Source organism: Fusarium falciforme, chromosome 7 (assembly GCF_026873545.1).
Source record: "Fusarium falciforme chromosome 7, complete sequence".
In the NCBI taxonomy this organism is placed as follows: domain Eukaryota; kingdom Fungi; phylum Ascomycota; class Sordariomycetes; order Hypocreales; family Nectriaceae; genus Fusarium; species Fusarium falciforme.
Window position 1 is genome coordinate 1,301,676 of NC_070550.1, and position 15,827 is coordinate 1,317,502.

The window sequence follows — 15,827 nt, forward strand, 5'->3', positions numbered from 1 at the left end:
CGAACTACTGTACTCGACAGGCTTATCTCACAGCCCGTCTTGTGCCAAACGCGTACTGGGTGATGTTCAAACCGCGAATGGGATCTAAGGCTCTCCAAAGCCAATGGGGGAGCGCGACAGTGTCGAAAACAGTTACATCATGTTGGGAACAGTAAATCGTTGTTGCTAAGTGAGGAAGGCCAACTTCGCCATATGTCGTGAACTCTGGAAACCGACTAGGAGGATTAATTGAGCAGATTTCTAGTTATTCCATACTATGGCTGTGTGAAATATATGAAGGCAGATCAAGAAGCTGGCTAGTCTCTTCTCTCAAGACTATGTTGCACCGACCATACTGGTTACGGCAAGAAACCAATCTCCAATCGGCCGAACATATTGAGGGTGAGCTCATCTATCACTTTCCAATGGCCGGCACTGATAGCACTCTGGCTGGTTTACACGATTACCGTTGGTAGACTCTTGGAAGTCCAGTACCTGAGGCGTCGCCGAGTATAGCTTACAGATAGCTATAGGCATCCCAGAGTGGACAAAGGTCTTGCATCCTTGTGTACCTGCGCAGGCTTGCGCACAAAAGTCGAAGTGAATTAACTCTGACGAGAAGTCAATCAGATATGACTCGGCCGCAGGGTTGTTGAATCGTCCAACACCAGCACATGTCAACCCATCAGATGGTATCTCGCGTCGAGTGCACGGCGGATCATATACCTCGACGTTGACGTCGTCGATGCGCACCTCGGCGCCGGGCCAGGTCGGTTGAGGCGACCAACACTTCCAATGGAACAGGATATCTGTGGTAGTGGTGCTGGCGGGGAAAGTGGCCACCAGCTGTCTTTTGACATACTGGTTCAGGGGTTGCGTGGGATTTCGTATGGTGTTGCCGTGCAGTAACCCCTGGAAATACGTGAAGAATTCGCAGGTTATACCCTCGATCGATCCAGCGTCTGTAAATGTCCAGTAGAAAGTGAGGAGGTATTTTTTCGTTCCGTCGATGCCCGTAACAGTCTGCCTCAAAGGGTAGACGGGACGGCCTGTGCCAGTAATGGGGAACCGTACCAGACTAGAGCTTTGGTCAGTCTGACGAAGGCGTCAACGGGAGGAAAGCTTACGCATAGTGTTCTCCCCCATGGGCGTTTGCAGGGTCATTCTTGATTTCCACACTTCTTCCTATAACCCAGGGTAAACCGTCCACTGTTGGATCTTCAAACCCGCCATTAAAGAACCCCAGACGTGTTCCGGCCTCAGTAGTCGTGGCTGGGACTTCGCTGGTAGTGGTCGTTGAAGACACGGCTGCTTCAGAGGTAGTTGTCGTCGGAAATTCGGAATAAGATACTGTTGAGGACTCGGAGGAAGTTCTGGTGGAACGGCTGGCATCTTCCGTGGTCGAGGTCTCGCTGACGGTCGTAGGAGAAGCGAACGTAATATCCGATGTAGTGCTCCAGGAGTTACTTATTTCACCAGAGGTCGGAACAGAGCCAGTTTCAGTTGTTATGGTGCTGGTGAGTTGTGCTCCATCTTCGCTTGAAGAGGACCGGGACTCAAGAGTAGTCGTATCTGAGATGTCTGATTCCTTGGTAGTTGAAGTTGTCCAGGCAAGATCAGTTGTGTCAGAAGTCGAAGAAATGGTGGTTTCGACTACAGCTGTGCTCGTGGTCTCGAATGATTGAGATGACAATGCTGAAGATGCATTGGGCTTACACGGGCCAGCATTGGCTCCCCAGGAGAAACCCAACGCCAATATGAAGGCGCTAAGTGACTTGGGCGGCGCCATGTTTCTCGTGGTGAGGGAAAAAAGAAAGACACTTGGGAAAAACAGAGGCGGAGGAGATGAAGTGGCTCACGGAAGTTATCTAAGCATAAATTTAGGGGTCTCCCCGAATCAGGCCACCGTTGACGCTAACAGACACTATTGACTCTGCTAACATGAGCTATCGACGCCACTATTCATTACGACAGCTGAGAGCCCTGCCAAGTGAGAAAAGACAAACCTCAGAGTGGCTGAGAGCGGGATACAGTGGAGCCAATTTCGGATATTTTGCAGGGGTTAAGCATTGCGCAGAGCTAGGAAAACACAGCATCACAGCTCCTGGGTCGCAGTCTTTGTAGCAAGTTCGTCCACCTTTGGTCCGCATGGAATGGAAGCCCTGTCCCCTGCTGTGCCTCAAGTTGCATAAATTCCTTAGCGGGTCTGGTCGGTTGGCTGTTGCGCAGATGTAAGGACATCTTTGCTGGCTTGGGGAATGATGCTAATCGGTCTATATGAAGAGATCGGCAAACCACCTCGTGATAGCTGTATGCTAGCCGACTTTTGTCTACCTGTCTGAGTCTCTGTTCGTTTGTTGACTCCGTCATCAATCAACACTGACCTGGTAAAGAGCGGGTGTGACAAGCCTGAGAGCACATAATGCTTGTGTTGTTATCGTCCAGGCATAGGAGCATTCTCACAACTCCGTAGCTCTCGTTAATTACTGCATCGGTCTAACAAGTTGATTGGATCAAATAGATAGATCCGCTGTGTAGATAGGCTCAGTTGTGATGGTTGGCAATGTTGTTGTCATCTTGACCCGTTACAAGGATTTCATAATGGCATGCTGTGGCTCATGCGGCTCCTTGCCACACAGTACGGCTGGCCAAGCACCAAGACTCCCTACAGTAGCGCTCCTTCATCCCCGACCCGAAGCAGAAGGCATTCACAGTATGAATAGGTGGCCAATAGTGTTTAGAGGGTACAAGATATCGCCACGGTCAGGAGATTTCTCAGGGCAGAAACCAAGCTTCAATCAGGCCCCTCATGTGCTGGTCTCCAAATTCAATGACGGACTCGTGATATAACTACTGAAATAAATTCTGTAGAGGGTGGAAGGGCAAGAGCCAAACCACCCGAGTCATCTCAACAACATGAACTTCACATATGGCCAAATCGCGCCCTCGAAAAGCGAACTCACAACACTCGCAGACCGGCAGTTTTGGCTTCGAACCACCGCCTAAAGTTCAGGCGTTGGTTCACCGCTGGTTAACCAACCAGGAAGCCAAGGATATCTATCAGCAGTTTCAAAAATCCTGCATCAGAAACTGTCAGGTTCTATGGAGCGGGATGCTACGTGTACAAGCCCAAAGATGGGCGGACCAGCGGAACTTACAGACCTTGACAACCGCGTTGGGACCTCTTCTCGATCCTTCTCATCCAGATTGCCCATATCATAGAAGACCACCTTCCGAGTGGGTTAGGTACATCCACGGTGCCTCGGTCATATTTGCCTGGTATATATCCCAAGGCGACTCGGTAACGGTGCTTTCACAGCCTCCACCGCAACGATTCCATCCCTCTGGAAAGACCTACTACCAGACAATCGAGGAACCCATCATCAAAGGCAAGATGGGCAACAGACCTGTCAAGAAGATCATCGTTGTTCATCCAACCGTTGGAGAAAATTCCGAGGACTTCAAATATGAAATGTGGCCCCGGGACGAGGTTTCCATATGGACCGAGACTTTTGGGACACTGAAAATTGTCATTCATTGGCGAGCAGTTCCAGGAGACAAGCCCCGCAAATCAAAGTCTCGAAGGTAAAAAGTCGGTAAGAATAACTGATTGATAAATAGCTGACGTCGAGTGAACCAAGCATTGTGCCGACAGCCAAATTGACGGTTTCGAACAAACAGCAAAGCGAACCAAAGCCGGCCAAAAGGGGGCAAAAGAAAGCAAAGAAAAAGAAGGGTCAAAAAAGAGGTGAAGATAACCCCGGAGGAGGAAGCACTGCTGGCAAGCAAGACATGGTGGCGGGCCTTCGCCAGTCGACTAAGGGGAAAGGAAAAATGAAGAAGAAACGAAGCGGAGTGGGAGCAGTGAAGGAGCCGAAGAATTGAGAAGAAGGATGGATTGAGATGCAATTTCTCCGAAGGGGCGTTTTGACGCAGCGGTGGCGAGGGGATAGGTGAGGACAGAATGATGCCATCAAGTACCTCATAGATTTCATTGTAATTAAGCATACAGACTGAAAATGACCTACTGTACGGGACCCGTAGGTACGTACATATCATATCACAGCAAAACACCAGGTTATTCCACTACGGTACTCCCAATGCAGGACAAAAGAGAGAAGAACTAACTTTCAGGGGTTGGGAAACGGAAGCCATATTCTAAATCATCTTCCTCCCTGCTGATATCGTTATTATTTGGCTGAGTAAAGTTGCCAAAGCAACCTGCAGCCCGGAGCTTCTACAGTCACTTCGCTACTGAAAGCGAAAGCTTGCAATGGGTGTATGGGCAAGGCAGCTATCATACTATTCCTAACGTTTATATGTCATGCGTACTACTAAGGGCCAGTCATTATGCTCACGAGGAGTATGAGGTGCAGCTTGAACATGAAATACCTGTTCAGCTTAAAGAGCTTGGCAACTGCTTTTTAACTTGATTCTCTCACCACGCCGGCAAAAAACACAGTTTCAACACAATATTGGCATGTTGATAGGCCTCAGCCGCAGCTTCTTTTCGCTGCGACCCCGCCGCATTGGAATTCTATATATTACGTCATAGAGGATTCTTATCCTTGCATCTCACCTCAGCATCAGTCTCGTGAAGAAAACCCGGACATCGCGGGCCAAAAGTTCACGATCTTCTTCTTCATCACCTTCTCAACCGTAAATCACCCACTGCCAGCTACCATGGCCCAGTTCAAGAAGTTCGACGCCGACACTGTCCTAACGAGCCGAGATGTTCCGGCCTTGTATCAGTCAATCCAGGGATTGGCCAAGGAATTCGCCGTCCTAGGCCAGATCAAAACAGCAAAGTCATTGATATCACTCCTCCTCTCGCAATATTCCTCCGACTGGCAGCTCCGGCAAATCAAGTCCCTCAATTTTGCCTTTGCGGAAGTAGATGAATGGCCTGACCAAATCCCTCAAGAAGAGAGGACGGAAGAAGCGTTGGACGGTGTGGCCACCAACATCACCCCGGATTTTGGGAATGAGAGCGACGCCGAAGAGGATGACCCGGCCGAGTTGGGTGTGCTCCTAGAGACTGCTAAAGACAGTGATGCATCCTCAGGAGGCGCAGCCATGGAGCGGAGCAACGCGCTTGCTACCGCTTTAGCCATGGCCATTCGGTTGGCATCTCGGCATACATCCTCCATTGAGGAGATCGAGGCAGACCCGAAGGTCCAAAAAGCTCTTGGGTATATCGCCGTGAGAATGCACGGGAACCAGGCCATCAATCGTCTCACTGAGCACCGCACGAACTGGCGTCTTCTCTCTACCGGTGCCTTGGCTCGAAAAATTCCGGTCGACATGACCAAAGTTGACGCGTTTGGCCAAGAAGTTATCGCCACTTTTACTGAGCGCCTGAAGAATGGGCGTCATGCGCACCCGAGGGAAAAGAAGTCAATCAGGGAACTTCTTGATGAGCTGGACCGCAACACAAGAGCCAACGGGACAAGCGAGTACGAGGCGATGGGGGAGGAGGTGCCAGAATCTCTCTTTGTTCTACCGCCTGCAACGGATGAGCAGATATCAGCTCTCGAGCTCAGGCTCGATATCGTTCTCCCAGATGACTACAAGGAGTTTTTTAAGATCAGCAACGGGTTTGGTGGCTCGTGGAACGGTTACTACCTCGAACCGCCTCTGCACGGAGTCGACGACGTTGAGTGGGCAGAGTTTTATGGTGATATTCTTCCAATTGAGTTACATGAGAGTCCAACCGGAAACCTGGATCTCGACCTCCCGGGTGGAAGAGAGTGGCCAACCTACGGAAGGCCAATTGAACTCGGAAGCGAGGATGTCCTTCAGGCTCAGTTCATACCACCACACGACACCAGGAGAGCTCTTGAGGCATACAAGGAGTGTCTAGAGAGTCCCGAAACTCCGGATGCTGTAAAGCAGCACACTCGCAAACTCATCGCTTCCAAGTATGGGAGCTGGGAGGCGTTTAAGAAGCTCGAGTGGGTCGCGATGGACCAGCACGATACTGAGAGCGTTGCCTATGGTACATTTACGCAGTTTTTGCAAGAAAGAGTTCAAAAATCGGAGATGGGTAGTTGGCAGGGCCAAGGAGAGAGAGACCGTGGAAGTTTCGCCTATTCCTGCATGGCTGATCACCCTTTAGTGAACAGAAAGAGACGGTTTGGAGAATGAAACATGTGGTTCCGTCGCTCATGTCTAGTTCAGTGATGCCACAAGGGGATACAAATGTTGTGTTTAGTGGTGATGAGCGACAGCCGAGGATGAACAAACCGTTACCCTGAAGGTGGAAAAACAAACTGCCTTAAATTAGATACATATTGAAAAGAGTCCACAGGCTGCAGATCTGCGCAGTCAAGATTGGCTGCTCACTTAAGTCGCTAATTTCGAGCCAACAGGGGCACTCGGCACGAACCAACACCGTCCCGGTCTCTCGCAACACCACTATGATTGCGTATCAACTGGCAAGGGTTGTCTTGAGTGTTGCGAAGACAAGGTCCAAATGATAATGATCGCAGAGATCTCCATTTGAGATGCGCAGTAGACGGCGGTAAAGTTTGGGGATGGGGAGCGACCTCTTTTCATTTTTGACGGCTCATGGCCCGCCCGGTGGCTTGCGGCCACTAAAATCAATAGTCTTTCACTAGTTCTATGCAGCCAACACGAACAAAGAAAGAAGAGACAAAGAGAAAAGTGGTCCGCAAGAGGAGCATCTGTCTCCTTTTCATCTTTTCCCTTGAACTGGCAGTCTCTTTCGTCACTAACCTGCTGTCACTCGTTTTCCAAACCCTTCCGCTCGTTACCATGATCTCGTCTCGTCTTCTGACTGGGGCTCTCGCCCTACTAGCCGCCAGCGTCGTCAACGCTGGAGTGTGCTACCCGCCCTCCATCCGCACGCTTTCGACTACCGTTGCAACCAGCTCGTCCAGCATTGAGACTACCTCCACTAGCGAGAGCGCTAGCACGACCGAGACTGGGGCATCGAGTGATACCACAAGCGCTGAGCCTAGCACGACAGATCTCGTAATCACCACCACCTCCAATGCTGAGGCTACCAGCGACACCACCACATCGGCTGCTACCACCACCACCTCCGCCCCAGTCGACAACACAACAGCCGGCAGCTGCACCGACGCGAACGACTGTCTCCTCTCTACAGACCCTCTTTGTGTCCTCGGCCTGTGTGAATGCGTCAACGACGTTTGCGTTCCTCAGGACATCGAGAGCTGCTCGGTTGACGCCGACTGCTCTTCGGGCCAAATCTGTGAGAACGGAGTTTGTACGACACCACCCCCCGAGTGCGCGTCGGCACAGGATTGCAGGAACCTCGGGCGGTGTATCATATTCCCCGTTCTTTGCCCATGTGTTTCAGGACAGTGTGAAGGTTAATGCTCAATCTGGGGATCTAATAGAGGCTAAGGAGATGCACGGACTTGACGGAGCGGGTGCTGTGAGAGATGGGGCTTCTTTCTTTCTCGATGTAAATAACTTGAAGCTTGGAAGTGATTGTGGTCTACCTAATATTCATGCTGAAACAGCGTATTTCTTAGAATTTCGGGTCTGATTGTACTTGTACTGATAATCAACACACTGACATCTGCCTTATGGTGTTGATAACACAAGACGGTATGCTCAGTTCTTGACACTGAGATCGCAAAGCTTCTAGACAAGTGGCTAGGCGAGTTGACTTGAGAAATGTGTTTCCCAAGTCTGTCGAAACTGCAGAATGAAAAAGGTTGATGTCATTGCCCTCACAGTTTTCTAGGACTGAATAACCGGATCTACGTTGTGTTCAATGTCGAGCGACAGGCCTGAAAACGGCTGCTCAAGGACTAGGCGATGCGGAAAAGAATACGGCCGATACACCAAGCCAACAACCCACCATTCCCGCGTTGCTGATGGATCATTACGTGAATGCTATTCGTCTTGGAAAACCATCCGTCTCTATCAAAGCAGACATGGTTTGAGCTCATTCTCCTTCGTCTACGACCATTCACGGTATTGCGTTTCAGTGTCGGCAGGTATTGACAACCGTGTTCTTTACTATTGTGACCGACGCCCTCCTTACGCCCGGCATTATATACAACAAAGATGCCCCACGATGCGACTACTTCGATGAGCAGTGAAGGCAACGCCCATATATGTTATGTGGTCACATTCTTTTTGTCCCATAGAGACAAATCGGAATTTCTTTTCATGCAACTAGCACAACATCTTATCAATGATCACTGCTAACGACCAAGCTTGATGACAGAGGAATAGAACAGGGGTAGTGGTTGTCGGTGGGTGACTTCTGGCATCTCGTTGGGTGAACTTTTATTTGCCAAGAAGCTACCCCAGATGCGTTGATTGTCAGCCAATAAACTCATGTCAGACGCATATAGATCCCCAAGGGCTTATGCAGCTGAAAGGGGGATCGAGCTGAGGATTTGGTCCCAAACCACCCTGAGGTATTTTGGGCCTTTTCTCGAAAGCACCATATGCCCGTCAAGTGCTTTGCCGACCCCCCTTTCCCATGCCCAAGAAAGACTCTACACCATCACTATGAGTTTCTTTCTTCGCAAGACCAAGTTCAAATATGCCTCACAACTGGACAACGATAGCATTCGGCTTGTGCGATTTCTCAAGCCAGGATGGACATAGCGAACAGCGGAGTTGAGTCTCGAGCTAAGCATCTGGCAACTCCAAGATTCTGACAAGCTTGGCTATCACGCGCTCTCGTATACCTGGGGGCCACCCGAAGGGGACGGTAGTTACAGCTCTTCCGACATGCGCCCAATCCTACTCAACGGCAGGAAATTTCAGGTCTACCCCAACTTGCACGATGCTCTCGTCCAGCTTCAAGATTCTCTCGTCGCCGGGTATCACTGGATTGATGCCATTTGCATCAACTAGGAAGACGAATGTGAAAAAGTAGCTCAAGTATCCATGATGGCTCATATCTATTTCTCGGCTGCCCAAGTCAATGTCTGGATTGGAAGACGTAACGAAGACACACCCATGGTAAAGGCTCTAATCGGGAACTTGGCAATGTATATCAACAATGTGCTTGCCTTCGAGGGAGCCCTGGGTCCCCTGCTCGAGAGAAAGGTGAAACAACTTGGACTCCCATCCTTGACCAGGGAGAATTGGCTACCATTGGTGAAATTCTACTTTCAAAATTGGTTCAGGCGATCGTGGGTTATACAGGAAGTGGCACTGGCAAGAAATGTTCGTATTGTCATGGGCGACAAGGGGTACATCACTTGGGAGGACCTCAGAGATGCAAATGGCATCATGAACCGACTTGGATTCTACCCAGGCGGCCTGACCGAGATGCAGCAGGGACTGGGAGATGAATGGATGTTTCCCGCAATCGGTTATCCCGCCGAGATGATCGTGGCCACTGGCTTGTGCAAGTCTCGAGATCTCAACGAACCCGAGTACCCATTTCTGCTACCTCAAATCGAGATTCTCACCGGCTCCGACTCATGGAGAAGAGGCACGGCCCCGACGCTGGCGTACCTCCTGATGAGATGCCGGCGGGCTCACGCTTCTGATCAGCGAGACAAGGTGTACTCACTACTGGGTATAGCCAAGTTTGCAGCCACCGTCAAGGGGGCTCCCACAACTTGCATAGAGGTTGGCTACACAGATTCCTCGACGCCGGGGACGGTTTTCATAAAGGCAACAACCTTCATTCTCGAAGAATGCAATCATCTGGCTTTCATCTCCCTCGCAAGTCTAATTACATGCAAGAATGGCGAGAATCTCGAGCTAACGCCGGATTTGCCGTCTTGGGTCCCCGACTTCTCGACTTCAGTCCAGCACGCAACAACCACGCCGCTGCTCTGTTACTCAAAACATTATGAATTCGACGCTTCCTGGTACCGTGAGCTTGGATCCCTTGGCCTGCGCATCGATGGTGCCGAGCTTCATGTCAAAGCTGTTCGAATAGGGACGTTGTCAGTTGTTTCGACTTCCGTTGCTGAGGCTCTCATGCTCACCTGGGAATTTGAGCCTTTCGCTGCGCTTCTCCTGAAATGCGCCCAGCGTTACACTCCTACAGGCGAGCTGGCTGTCGAGGCCTTTTGGCGCACTCTCATTTTCGACACAGAGACGCACGGCGCACACCCAGCGAGCCCGGAACTAGGCAGTGCCTTTGGATGCTGGGTCCTTCTGATAATATTATATTATGTGCAACACTCCGATCTTCCTGGATATGGTTGTGAAGCGACCATTCGCTGCATGAAGCACTACAAAGCTCTCGCCGACCGGGACGCAGATGTTGCGGGTGACATGCTACCCGATTTTGATCGGGTACGAGACACGCTACGCCGGCTGGGCCTTGTTAGAAACGCAGAAGGGAAGCTGGTGGTCGATTTACCGGATGAAGAAAACCGCAGGATTAAACGGTTGGGCGATTCCTTCGGGTCTCTAGTGAACATCTTTGGGTATTTCCGGCGTTTCTTCCTGACAGAAGAGGGCCACATGGGGATGGGCGGTCTTGCAGTGAAGGAGAATGACAGTGTGTGGGTTGTTTCATCCTGTCCTGTGCCTTTGGTTCTGAGACGTCGGCAAGATGGCTCGTATCAGTTGATAGGAGATAGCTATGTGCACGGAATTATGCATGGCGAAGCAGTCAAGAGCGCCAGGTGGGAAGATGTATGTATTACTTAGCTTAGACGACATTCGACGCTACTTTATCTGACATACTTTCTGCATCATGGGGGAGGAGGGGGATAACCAACACTATAATGATTACTTTGGGTTCCTAGAGCTTGTAGATACCTAGCTAGCTCAATAATCATCTATGGACCTGAGGATAGTACTTCGAAAATAAAACATGGTATCTCTCCAAGTTAAAAGTCCGTGCTAAACGAGATAGCCTTTGTCTTCTCCGCAGTCTCAGACAACTTCTGGATCTTGGCCTGAAGCATACCGTGACAGTCAGATCCCAAAGGAACTCGCAACTGATCCTCCAAACCAACAGCCATTCCTGTTCCCGTAACGACCTCATAGATACGTTCGACTCCCTTCTGAGGATCACCAGGCTGATTTCCGTGCATACCCTTGAGTATGTTCCCAATGTCGAGGTATCCTTCCCGGTTCGTGCTAACATTCTTCCCCTCTGAAGTGGACTTGAGAAAGTCGGTTCTGAAGATCCCCGGCTCGATGATATGAACTCTAATTCCCAGGGGCTTTAGCTCCTCATACATGCTTTCGCTCAAGCCTTCTACGGCAAACTTGGAGGCTGCGTAGATGGGAGCACCTTGGCCTGCGAGAATGCCAACACCACTTGAGATTTGCAAGATGACACCCGAACCCTGAGTCCTCATGTGCGGAATGATAGCCTTTGTAAAGTTGAAGAGTCCAAAAAAGTTGACGTCAAATTGATAGCGGACTTCTTTTTCGGTAACTTCTTCGACTGCACCCATGTGGCCGAAGCCAGCATTGTTGACAAGGACATCGATGCGACCATGTTTGGATACGGCCGAGTTGATGACAGCCTCGATCTCGGTGGGTGAACTTGTCACCTCGACCTGGACGAGGTCTGCGTTGGGAGAGTCACGAAGAGACTGGGGAAACTTTGAAAGACTTCGGGCTGTGGCGACGACTGTGTGGCCTTTTGAGAGAGCCAGCTGGGAGAGGAGGAGGCCAAAGCCTGAATTGGCTCCGGTGATGAACCAGACGAGACTCTTGGACGACATTGTAAAGATGAGTGAAAGTGGTTGTTGTTATTGTTGTGGCTATGGTTTTGTGGATGATGTTGTGGTTGTCGTTCTTTAAAACAACAGCTGGGTGGACTGTCTTTATAGAATTCGTGGCCTATAAACAATAACTTCAGCATCTAGTATCTGCCGCGCTCCTAAGTCCGCTTTAACAACGTTGTAAAGGCACCTAGGGCATGTCTTGTTCATATCTCCGGTTCTTGTAGATGATTGGTGAGTTGCTGAAGAGATGCATGCCAAGCCACACCCCAAATCAACCAACTCCGCCCTGGCCAGCATTTTCCCGCCCTCACTCGGCCGACGCCAAGGCTGCGTCAGCACTTGCTTACCAACCTGTCCAAAATTCCCGACACGTTTTATCTTTCGCCGTCCTGTGTCGGGCAAAGACGCAGCTCATTTCGTGAGGCGGCTATCCTTAGTCTCACATTCTCATCATGAGCGACCAATCCCAAGTCGATGTGGGACACAAGCGTGGTCGGAGAGTCACGGCGTGCATCGAGTGTCGGAAGAGGAAGAAGAAATGTGACCGTCGGTGGCCATGCAACCACTGCCGGAGACGACAGTCGGCCCATGAGTGCAAATATGAGAGCAAGGTAGCTCCAGGGTCGAACGAGCCTGCTGCAGACCAAGTCACGCATAGTTCCACGCAAGGGCGTGTTTCTGTCGGTGGCTCTGCAGAAGCTTCCGCTGCCGTTATATCCCTCGGGTACATGGACGACCCGGTGCTCAACATGATTGCAGTATGTACCTGTCTGAGTCCCGGCCGGCGAAACCACTAACACTCGAGTCAAGAGCACGGTTCAGTCAAACGACACAGCAAAATCGCTGGAACTGTCAGGTCCAGTACTTCAAGCCTCTCGTGCCATTCCTCCACGTCCGTATGCCGATATGCTCGTACAGAGCTTCTTTGATAACGTCAACCACCATTACTGCATTCTCTATCAGCCATCTTTTCAGGCCTCTTACGAAGCCTGGTGGTCTCGCCGTCGGGATGCCTCATATCTCTGCGCCATGACTACTATTGCTTTTACCAGCTTGATCCTACGTGTCTGCTGCAATGCAATCCAGTTTCTACCGAAAGATGGACAAGATAGACTAGAGTGCGAGCTTGGAGAGTCTGCAACCGACCTCAGCCAGCTCTACCATGAGGCTGCAAATACATTGAGCGACCTTCTCCCCCCGGGTGCGGCAGGGCTCGTCAATGCTCAGCAGCTCTTTCTTGGGGCAACTTGGTTAAAGGCTGAGGCGAACTTCCTTGAATCGTGGCACATGCTGGCGGGGTCAGTAAGGCAGACACAAGAAATTGGTGAGTTTAATTTTGGTATCCCTGGTTGATCAATGAGTAGGTGGTAACGATAAGACACCTAGGCATCGATACCGATAAGTCAACCCCCGACATGACGGGATACGAGCTAGATTCACGAAGGCGGCTGTGGTGCGCTCTGGACACTTGGGATAGGTAAGAATACCACTTGTCTGACCACACCCAGATCGAGTCATATTCACTTTGTAGATTTATGACAGCTGTCTTCAACCGGCCTCGCATCATAGGCTCCGATAACTCTGTGCCATATCCTAGCACTACTCTCAGCCTCTCTGGCGTTAGCTCGGATGTCCCTTCAGCAGCACTGGCCAAGGTTCTCGAGAACCAGCTCGGAAGGGTTCTATCGGGAACCAAGCCAGGAAATCACTCTCTGGAAGAGAGCCTTGCGACAGTCGAAAGCTGGATGTCTACTCTTCCACCGGTGTTCAGTCCGCTTGCCCCTGAAAAGCGATGGGATGAAGATGCTCCCTGGTTGCGGTTCCAGCGGCTGCAGTTGCATTGTGTCGGATACATGACCCAGCTGGCCCTCATGAAGGCGGCATTGGCAGTTGAGCCCCAACAGCAAAACCACATTGAGAAAGCTATGGACATCGGGATTTTGGCTATGCGTGTTTGTCAAGAATTCTTCGACCTCTGCTTTCCGCAACAGGCCAAGTATTTCATGGTCTCGTTCTGCCCGTTTGATGTTGCGGCGTTCCTATGCTCGATACTCCTCAGAGACGGAAACAGGATATTGTCGAAGAGAGCTGAAATGGTGAATGCGATTGGCTCCGCGCTTTCGATATCCTTCCGACTACGAGACTATACCAAGATGGGAGAATCGACGTGGGCCATACTCAACGCCTTGGTGTCACGACTCCAACTAGAGCCGGGTGAAAATGAGGCGCTGGGAAATTTGGTGAGAGCTCACAGCTTAGATGACGGAGAATTAGAGTCAATGCACAGGGGCCAAGTGCTTCCGAGTGAGGGAGTTACTGTCTCCTTGAGTCAATGGCAGAACCAAAACGGCTTTTTTGGTGAAGGTACCGAGGGAAGTCTTGATCTCGGGGTCTTGGATGGAGTCTGGGACTGGCAAAGTCTGTCGAATGAGTTTAACCTATAGCGTGATTGAGAAAAGCTGGTATGCTTTCAGTTATCAGTGGTATAGGGTGAGTATTCCGGGTAAAAAGGCGCGTCAAAGGTCCCAGCAGATACAGAGGGATGGATGATCTGTCTGCCTTGAAGTGGGTAGCGGGCGGGCGGGTGGGCGGACGTGGCTGCGGGCGCTGCCGTAGCCTTGCGATACTGCCAGCAGCAAGGTTAATTCGACAGATGGGTAGTACAAAAGTATACCTGAGGGGAAATTAAGTCGGGAATCTATTGTTTCAGCCATATAGTGAGCTCTCTACTCTGATGTGTTCTTTATTATAGTTGAAGCCCAGCTCTCGATGGGATAACTGAGTCAGAAGGCCAAGCTCCCTACTCGTACGAATACCTTGCTTGGCGTCAAGAATAGTGATGCCGATTGTGGGGCAGACACTCCTGGGTTGTATGAAGTGTGTGTTGAGTCGGGTGTACAGAGAGAGCCAAGGCGGCACTTTGGCTCTGTTTTTCCTATATTTAGGAGCCGAGAGCAGATTCGGACCCGATCGAGACAGAAGGGCTGGTGGCGCTTCCCTGAACTATTCTTCATCAAGACTTATTTTGCGTTGGCAAGGGTCCTCGAGTTTCGCATTGTTGGTTGTTGTCAGCACTGGTAGGGTACTTTGGCATCCAGGCCTCCGTTCCCTGCATGTCAGATTCACCGCCGCCAAGTATGGTTATTTTTTTCTGCCGAGATGGGCCCCATTTGCCGCCACACCATGCCTGGGTCCATGCGGGTGGGACAAGCTAACCGTCGCCTGCCAAGGATCGACTCTTTGGCAGCTTCATCTTGTCATTATCTCTACCGAGTGAGAGTCAGAGACCTGGCGCAGATCTGCAGTGATTACCCACATCTACATACGCATCTATGGATACAGTCACATGTGCAAGTGTAGAGTCACTGAGTCAACGCTGAGATTTAAGGACTGCCCTTGCCGGGCCCAGGCCCGACGCAGCCCTCATCATGCAGGATTTTACATGTCCAATCATGCTGCCGATGCATCTCACCAAAGTACAATTTGCTGTACTGCGCCCTAATGTGATGTGGAAACCGCTCGTGCGCCGATCTATGGTTAATAAACAGCACATGATTGTCCAAGAATACAGACACGTACCATGCACATATGCAGAGAGCGGCCGCGCCGGTGGGGGTTTCACATGAAGCTTGTGTGGACGCCTCTTGGCTGCAGTCAGCTTCCAGCTGAAAAACGGTTGACCGGGGCTAACGTTGAAGAGACAGCTGCTCCAGGCAGAAAAAAAGGGTAAAAAAAAGATATCACTCTGTTAACATGGGGATATCTTGCTATGAAGTGTTGATATTGTGTTCTTTGTTATGTTAAAGCCCGGCCCTTGATGGGATAACTGAGCCAAGAGATAGTTGAAGGGACAAGATGTTGACAAGAGAACTCGCGCTGAAACGGCAAATGAGAACATGGACAAGACCATGAACTAACAATCATCCCCCGTTGGCCCTGGCGCCCGCAGGCGAGACGAGCCCCTGATCCCTCTTGGACATGATTTGCAACGCCACTCAGCCACTCGACGACAGCACTTTCTGGCATCACTAGCCCTCGTACGACCAGGGAATGAGATTGGCATAGTACAGTGCTGTTGTACTTGTCCTGCAAACGCCACAAAACCCAGCCCTGTCAGCCCTACCGGGGGGCCTGGTAAACACCACAACGCAGCAGCAATAATAAGCATTGCCGGGGTCTGGA

General features: G+C 50.7%; 6 protein-coding genes across 6 annotated transcripts; 4 read left to right on the forward strand and 2 right to left on the reverse strand.

Annotated features, from left to right (window-relative positions):
- Positions 1 to 387: 387 nt before the first annotated feature.
- Positions 388 to 1,768, reverse strand: NCS54_00902400 (Hypothetical protein; the record flags this gene model as incomplete). Its single annotated transcript, XM_053154384.1, has 2 exons — positions 388 to 1,057; positions 1,107 to 1,768. The coding sequence occupies 2 exons, from the start codon at positions 1,766 to 1,768 to the stop codon at positions 388 to 390; spliced, it is 1,332 nt and encodes a 443-aa protein (XP_053010359.1).
- Positions 1,769 to 4,662: 2,894 nt separating this feature from the next.
- On the forward strand, positions 4,663 to 6,126 carry NCS54_00902500 (SMI1-KNR4 domain-containing protein; the record flags this gene model as incomplete). Its single annotated transcript, XM_053154385.1, has 1 exon — positions 4,663 to 6,126. One exon carries the CDS (start codon positions 4,663 to 4,665, stop codon positions 6,124 to 6,126), a length of 1,464 nt encoding a protein of 487 aa, XP_053010360.1.
- Positions 6,127 to 6,756: 630 nt separating this feature from the next.
- Positions 6,757 to 8,847, forward strand: NCS54_00902600 (HET domain-containing protein; the record flags this gene model as incomplete). The annotated part of the gene is made up of 2 exons (XM_053154386.1): positions 6,757 to 7,231; positions 8,603 to 8,847. 2 exons carry the CDS (start codon positions 6,757 to 6,759, stop codon positions 8,845 to 8,847), a joined length of 720 nt encoding a protein of 239 aa, XP_053010361.1.
- A 36-nt stretch (positions 8,848 to 8,883) lies between these two features.
- On the forward strand, positions 8,884 to 10,611 carry NCS54_00902700 (HET domain-containing protein; the record flags this gene model as incomplete). Its single annotated transcript, XM_053154387.1, has 1 exon — positions 8,884 to 10,611. One exon carries the CDS (start codon positions 8,884 to 8,886, stop codon positions 10,609 to 10,611), a length of 1,728 nt encoding a protein of 575 aa, XP_053010362.1.
- A 182-nt stretch (positions 10,612 to 10,793) lies between these two features.
- NCS54_00902800 (Hypothetical protein) lies at positions 10,794 to 11,642 on the reverse strand (the record flags this gene model as incomplete). The annotated part of the gene is made up of 1 exon (XM_053154388.1): positions 10,794 to 11,642. One exon carries the CDS (start codon positions 11,640 to 11,642, stop codon positions 10,794 to 10,796), a length of 849 nt encoding a protein of 282 aa, XP_053010363.1.
- A 455-nt stretch (positions 11,643 to 12,097) lies between these two features.
- Positions 12,098 to 14,089, forward strand: NCS54_00902900 (Zn(2)-C6 fungal-type domain-containing protein; the record flags this gene model as incomplete). Its single annotated transcript, XM_053154389.1, has 4 exons — positions 12,098 to 12,403; positions 12,456 to 12,969; positions 13,032 to 13,122; positions 13,177 to 14,089. The coding sequence occupies 4 exons, from the start codon at positions 12,098 to 12,100 to the stop codon at positions 14,087 to 14,089; spliced, it is 1,824 nt and encodes a 607-aa protein (XP_053010364.1).
- Positions 14,090 to 15,827: the final 1,738 nt, after the last annotated feature.